Source organism: Microtus oregoni, unplaced genomic scaffold (genome assembly GCF_018167655.1).
Source record: "Microtus oregoni isolate MIOR12 unplaced genomic scaffold, Mior012 000010F_ref0000083, whole genome shotgun sequence".
Classification (NCBI taxonomy): Eukaryota; Metazoa; Chordata; class Mammalia; order Rodentia; family Cricetidae; genus Microtus; species Microtus oregoni.
In genome coordinates, this window is record NW_024543069.1 from 52183469 (window position 1) to 52204949 (window position 21481).

At 37.3% G+C, this 21481-nt stretch overlaps 2 protein-coding genes across 4 annotated transcripts in view; one reads left to right on the plus strand and one right to left on the minus strand.

Annotated features, from left to right (window-relative positions):
- The window catches only part of Gyg1 (glycogenin 1), a 30376-nt gene extending 14550 nt beyond the window's left edge, over nucleotides 1–15826 (plus strand). For 2 of the 3 annotated variants that reach the window (XM_041659495.1, XM_041659497.1), the window contains exons 5-8: nucleotides 1742–1868; nucleotides 12497–12716; nucleotides 14727–14777; nucleotides 15034–15826. In XM_041659495.1, coding sequence (XP_041515429.1) covers nucleotides 1742–1868; nucleotides 12497–12716; nucleotides 14727–14777; nucleotides 15034–15207 — 572 coding nt within the window. In that variant the 3' untranslated portion in view covers nucleotides 15208–15826. The remainder of the gene's footprint in view (nucleotides 1–1741; nucleotides 1869–12496; nucleotides 12717–14726; nucleotides 14778–15033) is intronic. The other variant, XM_041659496.1, reaches the window with a different exon arrangement.
- Nucleotides 15827–19727: 3901 nt separating this feature from the next.
- Nucleotides 19728–21481, minus strand: part of Hltf (helicase like transcription factor) — a 61376-nt gene continuing 59622 nt past the window's right edge. The window contains exon 24 of the mRNA XM_041659201.1: nucleotides 19728–20021. Within this exon, the coding sequence (XP_041515135.1) occupies nucleotides 19869–20021 (153 nt within the window). The 3' untranslated portion in view covers nucleotides 19728–19868. The remainder of the gene's footprint in view (nucleotides 20022–21481) is intronic.

Sequence of the window (21481 nt, forward strand, 5' to 3'; positions counted from 1 at the left end):
GGACCTGTCAGAGGTTCCTATAGTTCCAGTTCAGAGAACACATTCCACAGATGTTCACTAAGTGAAAGCCATTGATTTGTCAATTGGATGGATGGCATTTGGAAAGAACAAGATATACATAGTGGGGATTGGCACATTTGGATTTTAAATAAGAAGCTCAGATCTTACTACTATCTCTTAAAGTTACTCGGATATCCGTAGCTTTTTTTTTTCTTTTTTTTTTTTTTTGTTCTTTTTTCTTTTTTTGGATTTTCGAGACAGGGTTTCTCCATAGCTTTTGGTGCCTGTCCTGGAACTAGCTCTTGTAGACCAGGCTGGCCTTGAACTCACAGAGATCCGCCTGCCTCTGCCTCCAGAGTGCTGGGAATAAAGGCATGCACCACCACCGCCCGGCTCTATCCATAGCTTTGAAATCTTCTAGTCCAAAGGAAACCAAATAGCACAGATAAACTGTTGGGCTTTCTGAATGATGAAAGAGAATACTGGAGCTTGACACAAAGCAGACCCAGGACAGGATAAAAATACACAGATGCTACTGCACACTTAGAATATGACTCATTTCCTCCACCATCTCCCATGTGCCCCCCCCCAACAGAGCCCATGTCTCTCTGCATCACACGCACATACTCCATATGTCTCCCCTACCACACACAGACACCTCATGTCTACTCAAGAACTCTGGTTCTATGTGTATTTTCTGAACTCTCAGAAAATAAAGTAGAAAAGTCAAAGGAAGATTGTATTTTGAGAGTTTTGTTTGTTTGCCACCCCTGCTTTGCTTTTGTTTCTTTTTGAGACTCTATAGCCTAGATTGGCCTGGCAGGGAGACATTAAACTCAAAGCAATCTTACCTTAGCTTCCCCAGTTGGGGAACTAGGGGCAAAAGGTTGGGGTTCAAGGCAAAAGCCACCATGCATGCCCACTTATTTTCCTTTAAAATGAATGGCCCTGTCTTCACTTTTCAATGAACACATAGAGTCCGGCCCCAAGGGCTGAACAGGTACTTCATGGCTAACTGTAGCCACAGCCATGACTGGCTACTACTTGTCCAGACCAGGTAAGCAACACACCCCTGTTGGTTTTTCATCATCATCCTCTTCTTCTTTTATCATAGGGGAAAAGTCTAAAATCTCATCTGAAAACTGATATACTGTGATTCTTTTGAACTGTTCACGGCCTCAGAACCCCTTTACTTAGGTCTCTTCCATGTCTTTCTGTAGCCTCATGTTCCTGCCTTCCTCTGTGCTGTATGTGCTATTTCTACCCTGTCTACCTCTTCTTCTGATGCTTAGGTCTCCTGCATTTGTCAAGTACTCCCCAGTAGACCTCAGGTACAGCTCCCCTCTGGAAATTTTCTGAGCCCTACCCATGTACCCTTATAATGCTTGTCCTTTTTCTTCTGTGTCCTGACCCCATGTGTGATCATTTTTTAAACTTTCATTTGCTAGTATCAGCATGTTTCCACTACAGACCCTTGTGAAGACAATGGCCATATCCGTCTTATGCATTGCCTCCATAGCACCTGGTACAATGTGTACATATGGTAGCTATACCTTAAGTATTTGTTGAAAAAAATCAGAAAATAGCCATTTGCCACCAAAATTCCTAAAGGGTATAATTAGGAATTATTTAAAACAGAATTAGTATCTATTTTAAGGTTTCCATATATTTCTGTAAAATCCCTGCACTGCCTTAGAGGTTTACAAACTATAATAATTCTTTTCTGTTTGTTTACTTTCAGGTGGGGACCAGGGCCTACTGAATTCATACTTTAGTGACTGGGCAACGACAGATATCAGGAAACACCTGCCATTTGTGTATAACCTGAGCAGCATTTCAATATACTCCTACCTCCCGGCATTTAAAGTGTAAGTGCAGACAGCTTAACTGTTGTCAGTTATGGTGAGCGCAGGGGAATGGACTTTTGCCTTTTGGGGAAAAAGAATAGGTGGGTACTTCGAGGAAAGCTTGCTCTTGTAAGAAACATGGCTGCAATTTTGAGAGGCTTGATATTACCCACTGCTCTATACTTGAAGCAGCCCAGAGACATTCTATTTTCTGGAACAGGGTTCCTCTCTGTTTTGGTTTGGAAAACAGAACATGGAGTCCACAGACAAGGCATAAACCTATCCCCTGCACCATACTAGCTGCTGAGCTGTGATCTCCCTTCCCCCTCTTTCTCCCCTCATCTTTCACAAAGAGGATGCTTATAGTCCTCTCCAAAGTTTTTGTGTGGACTTAGAAGAGGTAGCAGCTATTGTGGTTTGCAACTGACTGCACTCAGATCACATCCTGAAGTTGCCACTTAACAGTTACTAATTCTAGGCTCGAGCCTGACCTGTTCTGCTTCGTTGTCTCTATGGAATTATTGTGAGCACTGAGAGCTGTAACCATCAGGAATGTGCCTGCACTGAACACAAAAGGTATTTTGTGCCACCCCATTGCAGTGTCTATCAAACTGTGAAGGCCTGAGACCTGTTCTTTAGCTTCTGACTCATCTGTGTTGAACTGAGAGGATGATTCAGACTTCTTGAACAGGGGCCTAGCTGTCAGGGCAAAGATATGAATGAGGCTCTTTTGGGAGTTGAGCTAGTCTTTCCCATCCCTGCATGGCAAAGGCATTCTTGAGTGAGCAGAACAAAGGGGGCATTTATCCCTCATATCTCGTTATCCAAATCTTCTCTGTACATCTTGCAGCACAGTAATGAGCATCTTTGGACTTTTTGTGTCAGGAATGTTTCCTTTTCAGTGCTTTTTTGGGGAAGACTCTGTGAGCATCTCCAGATGAGGATTGTAAGTATTTTGTGGTTTTCTCTCACTGTTTCCTTGCATATCTCTGATAGGCAATCAATTCTTTCCTCCATCTATGATAAGATAGGCAGACTCTTAAATATACCCCTTTTCTGAGTAAAGCAAGTAAGTAGATCAGGATTTAACATCACCAAGACCATAAATGTCTTTTCACTCCTTGGGTTTGTAAAACACAATCTGTGTTGTATGCCATTATGGATCTGATTTATTTTAATCCTCATTGGCTCATAACTACTTCTGATACTTAAGCAGTATTCCTACAGAATGATAGCTTGGCCCCCAATAGCTGGATTTGTCTATAGTAGAGCAGTTGCTACAATCCAACTGAAAAAATGAGTATAATAAAACCATGTAAGAGTAAAGAATTTTTAATGGCATGATCAGTGCTCTGGGTTCTGTAGTGAGCAGGTGTTTTGCAGTGAGCACCACATGGAGGCATGAATCTGACATCGTCCATTTAGCTCCAGTTCCTGAACATGATGAACTTAATGTTCTTGAAGCTTCTGGCTCCCTGAGGCTTAGTCTAATCTGCTTTCCATCTTACTTGCCAATGTCAGACAGATCCCACCTTTCTGGGACAGCTTGGTTTGCTTGAGCACTGCTTGTGTTTTTTACCACAGTAGCAGAGAGATTAGCCTTAGTGCTGGGGAAGAAGAAGGACTATTTTTGCTAGAGCTTTGGTCCATATTGCCCAAGAACCCCACTGTTTCATGTGCTCTAAGTGAATTTCCCAAACACAGAGATCTAAATGGTCATAATGTCCTCTTCCTGTGCAGTGCATGATGCTGGCTCTGGCAAGATCCTTGATTTTTTGCCATTTCTGTTGAGTATATGGCACACTAAGGAAATCAGGCTCAGTCATCCAATAGTCAGTCAGCTTTCAGGCTGACAGGAGTTTATGCAACCCTAGGGTAGCTTGCCCTCAGTAGGGCCAGTTCTTCATTTCTGTCATATGACTGCTCAAAGTCACACCTTATCTCCTCTGACTGCTGCCTGGGTAGGAATGCTGAAACTGTACTTGAGAGCTCATTTTCCCTTCCCTCTGACTGAAAATGTTTTTGGTTTTCTTCCAGAGACTTAGCTTCATAGACATTTCCCTGTTTCCTTACATTGGGAAAGGGATAACAAGATGTAGGTAGTTCCATTTCTTTTATATTTTATGTTACTGTATCAATGCTAAAATCATTTTTTAGACTGAATTAGCCTATCATAAAACCCTGGGCCACCATAGCTTTTTACAGAGAGACCTGTAAATCAGTAGCCCACATTGGGTTCAGAATGGCTGGTGCTCCCCCGGGCTGAGTAGCTCTGGCCCATGCTTGCCTTCCATAGTACACACACACACACACACACACACACACACACACACACACACACACACATTTTTAAAAATATGTACTATTGCGTATAATTTCAATTCAGATGGCCTCATGGGAATGGACATATATTTGAGCCATGGAGTAGTAAGTCTAATGCCTTTCTGCATATCATCTGGCTAGGAGAAAAAAGGAAAAAGACTAAGGAGTTTCATCACCTTTTGTAAACATAGCTTCTGAAAACCGAAAATAGCATATTTCAGAAGATTCTATTTAGCATTATTTGAGAACAAAAATGCTTTCTTTGTTATTTTAAAGTCAGTATTTATTGTATGCATTAGGAGACAATTTGTAAATGTGTTTCTGGACAAAATATTGCTGTGCTTAGCATAATGTTTAAGGTAGAGTTCGCTTTTTTGTTTTGCTTTTGTTTCAAGACAAGGCTTCTCTGTAGTTTTGGGGCCTGTCCTAGAACTAGCTCTTGTAGACAAGGCTGGCCTCGAACTAACAGAGATCCACCTGCCGCTGCCTCCTGAGTGCTGGGATTAAAGGTGTGCACCTCCACTACCCAGCTTAGAGTTGGCTTTTAATTATAGCTTTTACATAATATAACATATGCATAGATATACACATACACATATGTGTATACATATATATTCAAATTAAATATAGATGTATGTATATATATATATATAAATTTGAGTTCCACAGTGCTTATGTGCATATGTGATATGTGTGTGTCCATGGGTTTAAAACTTGTTTTCTCTAATTAGAAAGCCTTTTTTATTCATTTGGTAGAGACTTTGATTTGTGCATTGTACTAGGAAAAATACCATTAATCTTTTGAAAGTCACCATGTTGCTGCCAGTTTAAACTTCTTTTTAATCCACTGACTGATAGCTCTTTAGGTCATATCATGCTATATAAAACATGTCTAAAGCAAAGGTATAGAATCACCTAGTATTGCTTTATACTACTGCAGGAACTTATTAGTCAAATTAGTTGACTAAAAATCTAATTTATAAATAATTTTCATATAAATAGTTTCACTTTCTCCTTTGATTTGAGTTCAGATATGACCTTAGATAGAGTATAGTGAAAAATGATAATTTCAAACTTTACTGCTTAAACTTGTCAGAGATTTTCACATATATTTCTTTTTAAGACTTGGCTTAAGACTTTCAAGATTTAGTATGGCTGAGTCCCAATCAGATATATTTTAAATCATATTTTTCTGAAATAATTTGACCCTTGAGCATCTAAAATTCTATTCTTTTGTTTCTGGTTGATATTCCAAGGTCCCTGGGACACCCTTGTCTCAGGCTCACGCCATGACTGTTTTCACCAAAACTATAACAGGGAACTCTCTCTTTTCTTTTTACATTCCCACATCTTTACCTAAAATCCTAAAATGAGTCGCTTCTCCAGCTTTTTATTGATTTACTTCACCATTCATTTTCTTGGTGATCCTGGAATGTGTTTTGCATCAACCCTAATCCATTTGGCAACAGATTAAGTGTGCAAAGCTTCTTTACATGAGCTCAGTGCTGAAGAGCCAAGTGGTGGCTGCAGATACCTTGATCCTTTTTTTTTTTTGATCTTTTTTTGTGTGTGTTGTTAACTCACAGTGGACTTCAGAAGTCCCATTTCTCAATGTAACCTAATCTCTAAGTGTTATCTCTGTTATCTCTGTTGGGTATTCTACCTCTGATCTTACTGCTGCTTTCTCTACCACCCAAGTCTTCATCAACATGGAGAAAGTTTCTGTATCAGAGTCAACTCAGCCTTTACGTGTTAGGTTTTGTTTGTTGTATTTTTTTAATGCTATTCTTCTTGAAAGCAAGCATTAACATCTTGCACATGCTAGGTAAACAGTCCATTGCTATGCTACACTCTTTATGCTCCCAAACCAGCTTGAGGAGGCATTCCAGTAATAGGCAAAAAGGAGTGGAAAGAGTGAGATCTCACAGGTAGAACCATGGGTAAAAACTGACATCTGAATTAGAGAGGGGCTCATGAAAGGAAAAAAAAACAAAATGATTAAATAGAAGATAAGCCTTTCTCACAAATCTTGAATTCTCAGGCTGTATACTTATTTGTCTTGTATGTATCTTCCATTTGTGCTATGCAGAATTTTATTAAATTCTGTTGTCATTGTTTAAAAATTATGTATTTACTCCCAGTACCACAATATAAAAATTAAAGAATTTCACATAAAACCTAAGCTTCAAGCTTCCTCTGAAAAACCAAGTATCTGGTGGGATGTCAGATATGATCATTGGAGTCTGTAGAATGCAAATGCTTCATTTCATAATGTAGGAAGATCTTTGGGGATAGGTGTTGGAGGTATGAAGTTTGGAAGTGTGTATTGATATCTTAAGTGAAACTGTGGAATAAACAGATATAAAAGGATCCTCCCAACCCTGAATGAGATAATTATACTACCCCTGTAAGTCTCATGGAACATTGCAAAATAAGGGATGGAAGGAATGTAAGTGCTGGAAAATAGGAAGAAAGGTTATACAATGACATCATCTAGATGTGGCATAGCCTCTGTATTCATGAACTCGCAGCAGCTGTGGTTCCTTGCATCGAGCCTACACAAGACAGGCCCTGTCAAGTGTCACCCAGGAATAGGGAAAAAAAGCTCTTGGGGCTTTACCCCTTACTACTGGCTAATGAGAGATTATGGAAGAGGGAGTTATTATTTTTAGGTGTGCACACAATGAGCTGACCAGGATCCAGTGGATAGGATAGCTCCAAACCCATAGTCTTGATGGCTCTGACCAAACTCAGTGGGTTGTCCCCAAACAATAAATGTCATGAATGTGGCCAATTTGTGGGGAAGAGGGAAGTGTATAGGGGAGGGGGGAGAAATAAGAGACAGTAGGAGATGAGAGCATCAGAAGGCCATATGTATATCTGTAGAATGGTCAAAAAATAAATTTAATTGTAAAGGAGTCAGACATTCAGGAGATAGGTCTGAATGAGACACGACTATTACAGCTGCTAGCACATAAAATGTTCATAGCCACAACATAAGATGATATAATCAATGGACTAGTAATTGGTAGAATTCCCAATTACCAGTAATTGGTAGACTCTTGAAGACTGAACCTGAGGAGAAGGAGTGCTTTAAAAGACCTGGAACAGGATGCCAGGAGACCCAGGAAATCGTGGTATTGTAGAAAGCCTCACAATGAAAATATTTCCAAGAGAAAGGAACACTCTATGTGAAGTGCTGTTGTAGATAAAAATGACACCTTAGAGATGGTACTGCACACACAGTGTAAAGATCACTGATGACTTCAGCAAATGTACATGTAGTAGCGAGGTGGAGGAGAGATCCTGGACGAAGTGAGTCTGAGGGAATGGAGGTTGTAAATGTACACGCCTTTCCCAGGTACCTGCTTCAACGAGGAACAGAAAGGTGATGGTAGTTGAGTGGGGAAAGTATTATATTTTTTTTGTAAAGAGAGAAGGTATTACAATATATTTCCAGCAACAGGAAAGGCATATGGAGGGATGTCTTTAATAAAGCAGAGAACTTGAGGAGAGAGCTGGGAGTGATATCATTGAGGAAGGGATCTAGTGTATACCCAGAAAGGTTGTGCTCAGAGTGGCCCAGGACACTTCATCCTCAAAAACATGAGGGAAATGGTTGTGTATATGTGTATGGATGCTGGTAGGTGGGTGCAGGCTCCAGATGGATTGATGAATGTTCAGTCAGTTGGTAGAGGTGGAGGACAAGCTGTCCCAGGAGACTCTTCCTCTTGACATTATGAGATTTTGTGGAGAAATGATGGTCTCAGGCAGTGCAGCAGACAAGGCTCAATCAAAGCTATGAAGTCAGCATTGAGTGCTAATGTTCTGACTTCTAGGACAATGTTGAGAGGGTTCACTTGGAAGGCAAGGAAAAACTGAGTATGCCGTATTGTTTGTAGTTTGTAACTGTCTGAGGATGGGACAGGAATGCTTCTATGTTTCACATCTCTATTGTACTTGGTGCATCACTGCTCTACAGAACTAACCATACCTAGTGGACACTTGGCTGTGACTTTTTAAAAAAGACTTGTACTAGATCAAGTTGGTCCTGAACTCAAACTTGTAACAATATTCACTTGAATTTCTCACTCTTAAGTGTTGAGATTCCAGGCATGAGCCATGATGCCAGACTCCTGATGGTGGATGGGTGAGAGGAAGGGAGTATTCATCAGTAGGAGGGAAGAGCTGCTGTGCAATTGTTTCCACATTTGTGAATCTGAACAGGCATGGGAATTAGTGGTGATGAGCCATTGTAGAGTGGGCAAGAGAATGCCTGGTATCTTTCGTGTGTTCCCAGAGGAGCACCATGCAAATACTGCTTTCTCATCCTTAGTATCTCATAGAACATTGCATATAAAAAGTTGACTGATAAATTTGCTACTGGGTGTACCCTTCTGGATTAGTTCCTTTCTGTTTTAAACAGGTCTGTAGCCTCATCCATGTTACCAACTACTGAACTGAAATAGGCATATATTGTCCATCTGATCTTTTGGTAACACCAGGTCACAGGGATTATTTCAAGAGCTAACATAAGCACTATTGTTGCTGGCTTGGGTTCAAACTATGTCTTGTGATCTGGATGACTCTTTAGAGATTCTATCAAGTTAAAATTAGAATACTTATTTTAAGAAATGCATGCAAGCTGATACAAATCCCCTTACTGGGTCAGAATAAATGGCTCTTGATAATTTAGAGACAATTGTACCAAACTTGTTTTTTAAATTCCTCGCTGGTGATTTTGTGTATAAACCCAGAATATGTTAGGAAACCACCTTATTATTCTTGTCATAATCTGGAGCCAAGTGAGTGTTACGTTCTCATAGTTACTACTGAATGAAATTCCCATACCCCTCTAAGTCTCAAAAGACTGACAGTATTTCCTTTTACTTATAACCTTACTCTTATTTCATTTTGATATGATTCTTTTGGATTTTTACAAATGACTAAAGGATAGGAAATGATTTCTAAGTCATTCCTCCATAACCATAATGTACACGTGAAAAATTATCTGAAACTTGTATCCAGATGAATTGAAACCTTGGAAAACCAGACCAGAGTTTGAGACCTTTTGCTCATTATTTTCATATAGTAGAATATCAGATAAACAAATGCTTTAGCCTCCTTGGATATTCTGCTATGTAGCTGGCATACTAAAATATAGGTGGAGGATCACCTAAACTTTTGTGGCCCGTGTGGGACCCAGGCATTTCTCCTCATACCAAGATAGCCCTACATGATTTCCAAGAACATTCTCTGCTATGACTGTCTAATATAAAACTGCCAAGTTTGTTCTCCTTTCCATTCCTAAGCTGCAGTTTGCTTTCCATCTAGCCTTCTCACCCCTCTGCCTCCATCACTCTTCACAAGTCCTTAGGTTGGCCCAGACCAACACAGGCACCATCTCTAACGTGTTCTCTTGTTCTTGCTCTCTACTGCTATCCATTTTGATAGTGATTATGTATATGCAGTTCATCTGACTACTCAAGTATGTAAGTCCTGACTCCGTACTGCACCAAAATAAGGTTGGCCTCAGCTGAAGCCATAACAGAAACCATTGGCTGCTTTCAGTGAGGTCTTTCACCATTCTTCCTTCTTCCATGCTTTTCTCTACTCCAAACTCCTCAATCTTCAGGGGCTATTTCTTGTCTTCCCTTAAATAATCTTCCCCAATTAGCATTTTAGGAAAGCTACTCAAATCCTATATTTTGATTGCTTTGTTGCCAAAAACTGTGGTCATTATGCCATGCTATTTTTCACAATCCTGTTTATCTTCTTGTAACAAGAAATTCATTACCTCAGGTCAGAAAGGCAGCATCACCCATACCTCAGACTCCTTGGGAGTTGAAGAACCCTTTCACAGTGTCACATATCAGGTATCATGCATATCAGATATTTATATTACGATCCATAAGTAGCAAAATTACAGTTACGAGGGAGCAATGAAAGTAATTTTATAGTTGGGGGCTACTACAACATGAGATTAAAGGTTCTCAGCATTAGAAAGGTCAAGAACTACTGCCCTAGTATCTTAGCATCTACTTCAAACAAGTTTATTAAGAATTTAAGACTGCTTTGTCTATAAAACAACTATCCATTGGATTCAGTTTTTTTTCCCTCTGTTACGGTAGAATAAGTGAAAATATTTTAAAGGAAGAGGATCTTTTATTACAAAAGGAATAGTAATTTAGCTAATGAGTATGGGAAACATGGCTTTGTGAATATGGACCACAATGAGACGCAGGCCTATGCTAACTCCAAATGCCATTGCTGTTGACATTTAAGAGGAAGATCACAGTCCCCAACATGAATCCAGGGAGGTTGTGGGCAGGACCTGAAACTGGAGTGCACATTCCTGCCCACAACAGAGGACTGGAGAGTCTATGAGGATGGGCTGGATCATTACGTCCTTTTTCCACATGCAGCTTGAAGTCCCATTTTACAGACTGAGATAAGGAGAGCAGCTGGGGAGGCCTTAGATGATTGATGCTGAACACAATCTATATGTGGGCCACTGTGGACCTAAGATACACCATTATTTTTCCTTTCTCCCCAAACTTTGTATAAACTTCATCCTTCTAAGAACAGTCTAAGTAATTTCCCTACTGGTGACTTCTATTGCAGAATCCTTGACTACACTTGACATATTCCTTTTTCTGCTTAGATTGGCTGTCCATAGGTGGGGAATTAACAAATTAACAAACAGTGCCTTGTAATCCTGAGAGTATTATAGAATAGCTCGTCCTAATAAAGTGCATTGGCTCTGAGACCAGATAGCCTATTCAGTCACCAGCCATGCGACTGAGCCTTAACAATTTCTTTAACTTTTTAAGCCTTTGTTTCCCTATATAGTTGTTTTAGAAATTAAATGAGGTATGATGCAAATGCTAAACAGAGTCTAACGTATGTACTTCAAAAATGTGTCAGCTGACTCCCAGTGGCGTACAGCTGTGAACTGTCAGGACAAGTAGGTTAGAAAGGATAGTTACTACCTAATGTTTCAGTGTATTTTAATCATCTTTGCTACCAAGTTATAACATATGGCATTTATATGAGGTACAGGTTAATGAAAATGTAAATTTTAGTATGTATGTTGAGATTTAGTGGCTTGAGTAATAGAGAAAAATAAAATTAGTGCTATGGCTTCAAGCAGGGAAGTTGCATCAGAAGTGGCAAATAATAACGCCTATGCTTCCTTATGTGAATTTTCTTGCATAGTTTCTACTGTTAGGATTAGACTGGGCCTGTCACCACTCTGTAACACACACACACACACGCATCAGATCTCTGAGACAGAATCCCTCATCAAAACTGGAATATTTGAAAATGATTACTTGAATCCTGCCTATTTTTCTCAGGTATTGTCCTATCCTTACTTCCTGCAAAAGCCTCTTTTGTAAGCCTACCTATATTGCCTTGGAATTCCTGTAGCTCTTAATGTCAGTTTGACTCTGGTGGCCCTGACTTGCTTCCTTACACTGATTATTTTTATGTGACCCATCTTCATGCATGGAAAGAAGCTTCTTGTGTACATAAACCAAACATAGTGCTTGGGATATAATAGTTACTTATTTAGGACCTTAGGATTTCTATCCATTTAAGTATAGAGTGGGGAAGATGGATGGGATGGAGAGAAGGATGGAAAGAAAAGACTCTACGTTTAAAATAAAGAGTTTGAGATATCATGCATCTGTTTTCAAAAGAGGCATGAGGTGGACTAAGCAAGCAAACCTTGAGGAGGCACTTTGTCAGTTTTACTTTCCTTCCATGTTCACAGAACAGTTGTGATATGTTGTGGGAACTGAACTCACGTCCTCTCCAAGAATAGTACCTGCTTTTATCCTCTAAGCCATCTCCAGCCCCAATCTGCAGGGTTTTAATATACCTGACACTCAAGAAACATCACAACATAGTAGGGTGACTTTAGGTAATAATGTACTATATATTTTTAAAATGCTAGGATTTTCAAAGTTTTCATCAAAGGGATATGATACTTCAGGAAATGTATGAGTACACTGATATAATTATGCAACATGTATATATACCCAAACTCTACATATTCCACATATATCAGTAGGCTTCATTACTTTGTAAGCAAGTATTTTACTACTTAATGTTTTGGCAGGTCAGAAGAGATAGCTCTCATCCATTCCCAGTTGAAATTGGGCCACAGATTTGTCAAAGATATCCTACGTTTCCAGTTCTTCTGTAAACTGGCAGGCTACAGACAACATGGTTCTGCTGGCAGGTTCACAGCTGAGGCTACATATAGAAAAAGGTGCTGATGCTCACAATCCATTCACCCTTTCTACCTGTTTATTCGGCAGGTTTGGTGCAAATGCCAAAGTTGTGCACTTCCTCGGACAAATCAAGCCATGGAATTACACTTACAGTTCCCAAACAAAAAGTGTCAAATATGAATCTCAAGACCCAAGTGTGAGTCACCCAGAGTTTCTAAACCTGTGGTGGGACATCTTCACCACCAGTGTTTTACCCCTGCTCCAACACTATGGCCTTGTCAAAGATGCCTCTTCCTATCTAATGATGGTAGGTTCTGTTTGTTTTCACTTTTATTTCAGGAAATTCAGTGCTGTACTTTTAAAACTTGGTATTTTGATAGAATTCAGCAATTCAGTATTATTTTAAGTAAAGGTAGGACCGTGTGGGGGCAAGCTATGGCCATCTTAGAGCTTGGAAATAACAGCACCTAAAAGTAGAAGTAGATTGTGTGGGAAATTTCAATAAATACATGTTTTCAGAATTCTTCTATATATCCATACATTGTAACTATAGAATTCTGATGGTTAGATGATTCCTAATATTGTAAATCTATACAAAGAAAGAGTGTTTAGGCTAGGCATGCCTAGTAAGGGAATGTTTATACAGTATGTGAAAGCCCTACCTTCCATCTCCAGCACTGGGGGGGAGAGGCGGGGGAGAATATCACATTTAAGACTTAGAGCCTCAAGTCTTTTATTTACCTGCTTAGAAAAATGGATTTTGTGTGAAAATTACAATAGAAATATATAATAAATAATACTGTAGGAATATTCTAATTTCCTGTTTTATTCTCATAAGATCTTGAAATGATCCCTTTCTGGAAGGGACATGACACTTGTAAATTTTATTATAACCACCTTCATTAGCATGTTTTCTGATTTTAAAGGTACTTTAAAGGTTTGTTCTTCATGATGAATTGGAAGAAGATGAAGAATATTATTTTACATATTAAGTTACCAAAATCAAAAAAACCAAATCAATAAATGAGGTAGTATCCAATATAGGCATCAGAAAAGGAGAAATAAATAGCATATTCTTAATCAGTACTGTATCATACTACCTAATCACAGCACTGGCTAGCAACATAGTAATTCCTTCTCTGCTCTTAATACAACTAGTTCATTCAACTGAAAAGTTATTGTTAATATCCCCCCTCTTTGTAGATAAATGATAAGGCTTAAAGAAGTCTGGAATTTTACTCACATAAAAGGTTATAGTAACAACTAGGACTCAAACCCATGTTTGAAAGACTATAATCTCTATGAGAATTTATCTCTAGAGCCAATAATTAAGTATAATATTTGATTGCAGAAGAGGGAAGAATTTTTTTTAATTGAATAATCTATTTGGTTAGCTCCATAAGCTTGACCTTAGGGATGTGTCTCTTAAAGGCTATGAGGTAGAAAATGATAAAGTGGCCATGGATTTAACCCATGGAGAAGGCGAAGGCAAGGCTGATCTGGTGTCCATGTTCTTGCTTTGCCTGCTCTGATTTTGCTCTGTGCCTAAACTCCTCGGAGCTTTAGAACATTTCCGTACATGGATTAATGGTTTTCCACATGTCAGTAAAAACCCTATACCGAAACTCCTTGGAGTTTAAGTACATTTAAATACTCATCTATAATTTTACACATCAGCAAAAAGCCTTTAAAATCTTGGGAGTTTCAATATATTACACACAGTTCTAACATTTATCCCAGTGTACCAAGTATAGAAAATTTATTCTACCATTTTTTTTTCTGTTAAAAGCATTGCCTATTTTTATTCATTCTTCTTACAGTAAGAGTTCCAGTACTAACTCAGCTTAGGGTTTTTGAATGTCAGCACGGACTGTCTTTTACAGCACACTTAGTTGATTGGCAAGCCATATGCAATAAAAATCTAATTTAAGGTAGAGTAGATTTGCTGCATGTCCCCTTCATTCTACAACACAAGAGCTGAGAATTATAAGTCAAGAAAAGGTGAAGATGGGAAACAAAAACAGTTGTCTAAAACCAAGCAAATTATCAGATGCTGCAAGAATAGATGCAACTTGCAATCCACATGAAAGCATGAACAGGAAATTTGGTACAGCCTCAAACCACTTAGCTTTCCTTCATAAAAACAATGAGTTGAGTGTGCACTCTCTCTCTTGGGTAAGTTCTCTGTGAAGCACAGTATCTGAGGAATCATTTTGTTTAAGTTCTCAACCTTTCCAAGCCCACACGGATCAAGAATTCATTGAGATTTGTGTTCCCTTGTCCGTCCATCTTACACTTTTTACTGAACTGTTTGCAGCTTTCAGACTTGGTCTATACACTGGCTTTCTCTTGTGGCTTCTGTAGAAAGGTATGCAGAACTTAAACATTAACCCTAATTACTGTGTTCTCCCAATGTTTTCACCAAGTCAAGAAGTCTTCATTTTTTAGGGGAAAAAAAAAATCATGTTGGCCCTTGTATTCTTGTCTTTTTGTTTGTTTCATGTAATACTTTTCAGTTTTTGCATGATGACTCATTTTGGCTTTTCTCATGTTCTGTTTATTGCATTCTTTAAGTTCATCGGACGTTCAGCTCTTAAGGTACCTCTGATGACTCTCTTTTCTAGGAGCATGTCTCAGGAGCTTTGTCACACCTGTCCATTGGGGAAACTCCAGCTACAACACAGCCTTCTATGTCCTCAGAAGAAAGGAAGGAACGGTGGGAACAGGGCCAGGCTGATTACATGGGAGCAGATTCTTTTGATAACATCAAGAGAAAACTTGACACTTACCTACAATAGAAGCACTGCCATTTCCCTGTGGACACATCCACGTCTTAGGCACGTTTCTGATACTTAGTATGTGAAGCTGGTTGAAAAGTCTGTTATAGTTGTTAGAGGCTTTCAACAAACCTCCTCAGATGAAGGTGGGCAGGATAAAAGGTGACAACTGGTCAGACATTATGAAGTACATGGATAAGTGCTGTTTAATCCTAGACTTTTTCGGGAATTCTTTAATTCTTCAGTTGCCCACATGTATGGTAAAGGAAAGCCAGCGTTAAGCTATTACAGTGGTTCTCCAAGTGGTGCAGAACTTGACTGTCCATCTGTCTCACCTCAAACAAGATATGACACTGTCCCATATTTGCTTGTTGTTCCCTTCATTAGACCTGCAGTTTAGAGTCGCCCAAAGCCTGCCAGAGAGCTAATTCTATTTTCAGGCTAAAGCAGCCTTTATTAACACTGTGGAGTGATTCATAAGCCTACCAGCTACTGTTAGTTCACCAGTTTTCTATGCACCCTGAAGGCAGTATGCAGGCTCACTTTTTTTCCAGTTCTGTCTACTTGAAAATTGCAGTGTGCTCTCTGATGGTTACCTATGGTGGCATTATATAAAATAAATAAATACTTATTGACATTCTTGGTTGTTTAAGTACTTCTCTACCTCACCCTTGGAAAAAATCATTCAGTAATTTTTTCAAAATATGTGCAATTGCTCAGTTTCAAAACTACAAACCTTCACACTGGTATATGCTTTAAAAATTATCTAAGACATTTAAATCTATTCTCCAGTGATGGTAACAGATATGATCAGTAAAGAAAAGTGAAATAAAAGGTACCTAGTCTATCATAATTATATCCTTGGTGAGTATTCAGAGAGCTTTACTCTTAAAACCTTAAAATTATGAGGCCATATCAGTAATTATACTCAGTAACCTTTTAGAATTATCTGACTCAGTCGTGGACCCAGTGATCTCTAGTGTTTTATAAAGAAAAACAATACAAATATAAGTCTTTTAGACTTCTGGGTGCCTGAATTTATGCATTCATTCAGTCACCCTAGAGCAATGACCCACAGCACCAACAGAGTGTTGCAATGAGTGGCAAGCTGTGAAGCATGGGGCCGAAAATAATCCTTTATAACGAAAACAAGGTATCACATATAACTGAGCTGAAGAAAGTAAGAGAACATGAATGGGAAAAACAAGATTTGATGGTCCTTATCTTCTTTTCTGTAATATCTTGTAGGTATCAGTCATTCATACTCTTTGTGGCTGAATGAATACTCAAGGGTTTGGATACCTTATGACAAGAATGACTAGGAAGCAACTCAGAAGCTATAACAAGAAATCCTTAACTTACTTATTTAAATTATAATAGTGATAAAATATCCTGAGACACTTAGACTGGTAGATGAGTTGCTATGGTCTTCTAGTAAAAGAAACATTTACCAAAAGGACTGAAATGACTCTGCCACTCGTCAGATCATATAATGGAATCACAAACCTCTTCGAGGTAATTTGGCTAAGTCATATGCATCTCTTTCTTTTTGGCTTATGAGTCTGCTAGAAATAAACAGAAGACCACCTCTATTTTTGTGGCCAAGCAATATGTAATCCAAATAAAGTGTATAGAAAAAAATATGACTGGAAATATTTTTTTAATTTAGAAAAGATTTATAAACATCAAATTCTGTGAAATCAAGCACTGAATTGTTGGTTGTTCTTTATTATTATTTTTATTTTTGTTTTGTTTTGTTTTGAGGACAGGGTTTCTCTAGCTTTGAAGCCTGTCCTGGCACTCACTCTGTAGGCCAGGCTAGCCTGAAACTCACAAAGATCTGCCTGCCTCTGCCTCCTGAGTACTGGGAATAAAGGCATGTGCCACCACCGCTTGGCCTCATTGTCTATTTTACAGTGTATATTACAGTGTAAGAAGTTAAGGTTTAAGGTAAAAAAAGCTTATATGATGATTAGATTTTACATAGTGGGTATTTAGTGAAGTCTGTTGACGTTGAGTTAGAAACAGTACATAGAACAGTCAGTATAAGGTGTATCAAGCCACATGGCTGCACTGTCACCGAGTAGTCTACCATTTCTTTAGGAGGCTTCATCTTTCAAAAATGCCTTAAGTAAACCTTATCGAAAAAAATCTTACAAAATTGTTCCCAGACAGTTCAACTTTCAAAATACCAACAAACCCCTGAAAAATTTTATAATAAGATTGTATAAAAGAGGCAGTAACTCAAAATATAAATATATAAATATATTTATGGAAGTGATCAATATGCACTTACATCAATATCCCCTTGTGAGCAATATACTCACTGGGAATAAACTAAATAGGATTATTTATAATCTTAAATGTTTAGTTTTTAAGGACAAAATCTACAATTTATTACACATAGTTATTATAATAACTCCCATTGTTCTTAAAATGAGGAGATTAAATGTAACCCAGTATTTCAGATCAGTGTATTTTATATAAACTTCAAATATACACTAAGATCTGAAGGAGAATTTCAATAGTTGCACAAAACTTACATGTGATGAGTAAATTACAGTGACAGTACTTTTAAGTGATTCAATAAAAAAAATGTACAATGAACATGTTTATAGAAGTGAGACTTTTTTTTTTTTTTTTTTTTTTGGTTTTTCAAGACAGGGTTTCTCTGTGGTTTTGGAGCCTGTCCTGGAACTAGCTCTTGTAGACCAGGCTGGTCTCGAACTCACAGAGATCCGCCTGCCTCTGCCTCCCGAGTGCTGGCATTAAAGGTGTGCGCCACCACCAAAAAAAGAAAATAGTCACTAAATGATGACACCAAGGAAGGCAATTTTTTTAGCTTTTTATTGAGTTTAAATTTAAAGAAAAATCCAGTTTGAAACAATTATAAATACAATATTTCCAGTATATTTCTAAGTAATAAAATAGCATAGCATAAATATTTTCATTCCAGTGGTTTATACATCTTGAATTACCTTTTTATTAATACTAATTAATATACTAAAAAATTACTTGATAAACCTGACTGCTATGAATATATTTTAAAGCACAACACTGTAGTTTTCTGGGTAAGCAGCACACTGCCTCCACTTCTGAGCCTGAGTTTATCTGTAATTAAAATAGGTAAGGTGGGTTTCTTTCTTGTTTGGGCCAGAAACAGTTTATACTTAATTTCACTGTGTGGGTACTACAGAACCATAATTCCATATGTAATGAGACTGGATTTGTAGTCTTACAAGGTAGAAAATCTCCCATGGGGCTCCTAACCCTAGCAGGCCAGTCCACTTACACCCTGATAGAAATGTTTTCCTGAAAACCATGCCTACCTCACCTGTTACTATGAGAAATGGAGCTAGGAAGATTCTTGCTGGCTAATTGTTCCCTTGGAGCAATAACAGGTAGTGGGTGAGCGATATGCCATACACCTTAGAAGGGTATCTATCATCTCTTTCAGTTACATCTCTTGTAGCACAAGTAAAATCTCAGATATTCTTCAGTCTGTACCATAAACCATGAAGAATTTCTTAGTAATCTCTTAACTGGATTTTAAAGCATCCATAGGAAAATAAAATGACTAATTATATAACCTGACTGCTTATTTGTTTAAGATGACTCAAAGTCATCTATAATTCTGTGGCAACTAGTAAGTTTTCTTATTAGCAAAAGGGGTAAGAAAAATGTATGGATCAGTTAGTGAAATTCCAAAATTAAATTCTGATTTAAAACACACAAAGCCATTTTTACAAAATTCAGGACTGAGATGTCTTTAAGGGTTGAAATGACTTTTGGTCATCCAGCCAACTTCCAACCTAATTATCACACCTCTCACATACAATAGTAGTCTTCTGTTTTATGAAAATTTATGAAGTTATTTCCAAAAGCCCTACACAAATAAAAACAATTTATAGAAGTATCTATTTAAATCAAGTTATTTAAGTTTTCAAAACAAACCGGGTAGAACTGGTTCTCTCACCTCTACAAGAATATTTACGGCTTGTGATCTATGACTACATTTAAATAATGAATGTAGCACCACTTTATTAAAATGAATACACAACTTTGATGAGGTCCCTATTTTTTTCTAAAGACATTCTGCAAACCACATATAAATTATAATTCAATGAAGCTATAAGAATTGCAATTAACTTGCTCCCTTGAATTTTGGTCTTCCATTTAAGGTTTGGTTATAACTATAGCTTTTGAACATCCAATAAAATCTTTCTTATAATCTGTATACATACTTGTTAATAATTTACAAGGATGGTAGACCCACTGGATCACCAATTAAAGACTTTGGTGAATAACCTAATATTTCCATCAAAGAAAAACTAACATTATGGTCAAAAGTATAAGCTATGACCACACTTCAGTATGAAGATGTGGAATACAGAATAGATGTAGGAAAATACTTAGCAAAGGCTTAGGAAAAGCTGGAGAGCAAAAGAACTTCTATGAAAACCTCCTTCAGGCCATTTTGCAATGGAACTTATTGCTATTGAAAGTTAACATTTTAAAAAAAGATTCATATATAGAAGAGATATGTCAGTAATACCACTTTATTAATAGAAAAAAATGCTCCATATAGAAAGAATATGTTCTATACCTCATTCTTAAATCTGTATTTGTCATGTGTAAAACTTAGGCATCTGTTCAACCCAACCTTACAAAAGTCATACAAATTATAAATCAACTAAAGTTCTGATTTCATTTATTTTAGCTTGCTTCATTTCATTAGCATCTGGTTTTTTAGTTCCAAAAGCACCGGCTGCAAGTTCTCGTTTTGTGTTTTGTATTTTCAACATATTTTCTTCGACAGAATCCTTTACAATGAACTTCAAGAAGAAAAATGAATGAAGTTGGTTAAGAACTTTTCAGGTAACAAAATAAAGGTTTTTTTTTTATATATACTCTTTAAAAAAACATTACAAAGAAAATTAGACTATTTCTGAGCTGCACAAAGGATTAACATGCTAACAACACTGCCCACTAAAGTCATAAGGAATAAACATACCACTTTAAAAGAATGTTTTTCAGCAATACCCACATTTAAAAGTCAAAAGATTATATATGCATACATACTTATGTGTGTGCCTTGTGTGTATATACATAAATATCCTTCAGGTCAGTTTACAATGAACTTAATGCTATTTCAACAATCATTTTTTAATTGATTTTTCATTGAGCTTTACATTTTTCTCTGCTCCCCTCCCTGCTCAAATATTATTATTTAAGGTCAGCTTTTTTTCCTTATTGCAGCAACTAGAAATTTTACAATGTATTATAGGAATATTTTATTATTTCACATTAAAATATATATATAATTTTTTTCTCTTCCTTTCTCAATATGCAATGAGGATATTTAAAACATCTGTAGGAGCTAAGCATGGCTTCCCATTCTCATTCAATGTCATTTTATTGTACAAAGAAAACGGCTAAAATGACAGAAGTTATACCACTCCCCACATCACTACGTGAGAAAAATAACACAAATTATATAGGTATTCCTGTAGCTAGAATAATATCAGATTTAATTCAGCATTATATTAAGAGTCAAATGAAGTTTCCACAATGAAAGTCTTTTTTTTTTTAAGAAATTTTTTTTAAATATTTATTTATTTATTTTATTATGTATACAATATTCTGTCTGTGTGTATGTCTGCATGCCAGAAGCGGGCACCAGACCTCATTACAGATGGTTTGTGAGCCACCATGTGGTTGCCGGGAATTGAACTCAGGACCTTTGGAAGAGCAGGCAATGCTCTTAACCACTGAGCCATCTCTCCAGCCCCCACAATGAAAGTCTTTATGTACATGAGAAAGTACGTGCCAATATGTCAAGCGATAATTAAGAAACTTGATAAAATTCAACATTTCTGATAAAAATCTTAAAAGTAATAAAATCTTCACCTAGGAATAAAAGGCATGTCCAAGTCTTGGTCAAGATCTCTACTAGAAACATCCTAAAAAAGCGTTTGGTGTGAAGTAATAAAGTATTCCTAACAAACACTTTAATGTAAAATGTCCTAGTTACTGCAATAACAAAAGAAGGTGTATTAAAAAACTTCACTGAAATACATTTTAAAAACTAGATTTGCATTTAATATGCGTCCAGAAAGATTTCTTATTCCTAATGATGACAGTTATCAAAGGAATTATAAATTTAATAAATCCTATTCAATATTCACCAAGTGGGATATAATGGTGTACTATTATCAATAATAATAGTGATAACTAATGAAATTTTCAAAATGAACATTAAAGAGAACTCTTTATCAGATATCTAACTTTGTAG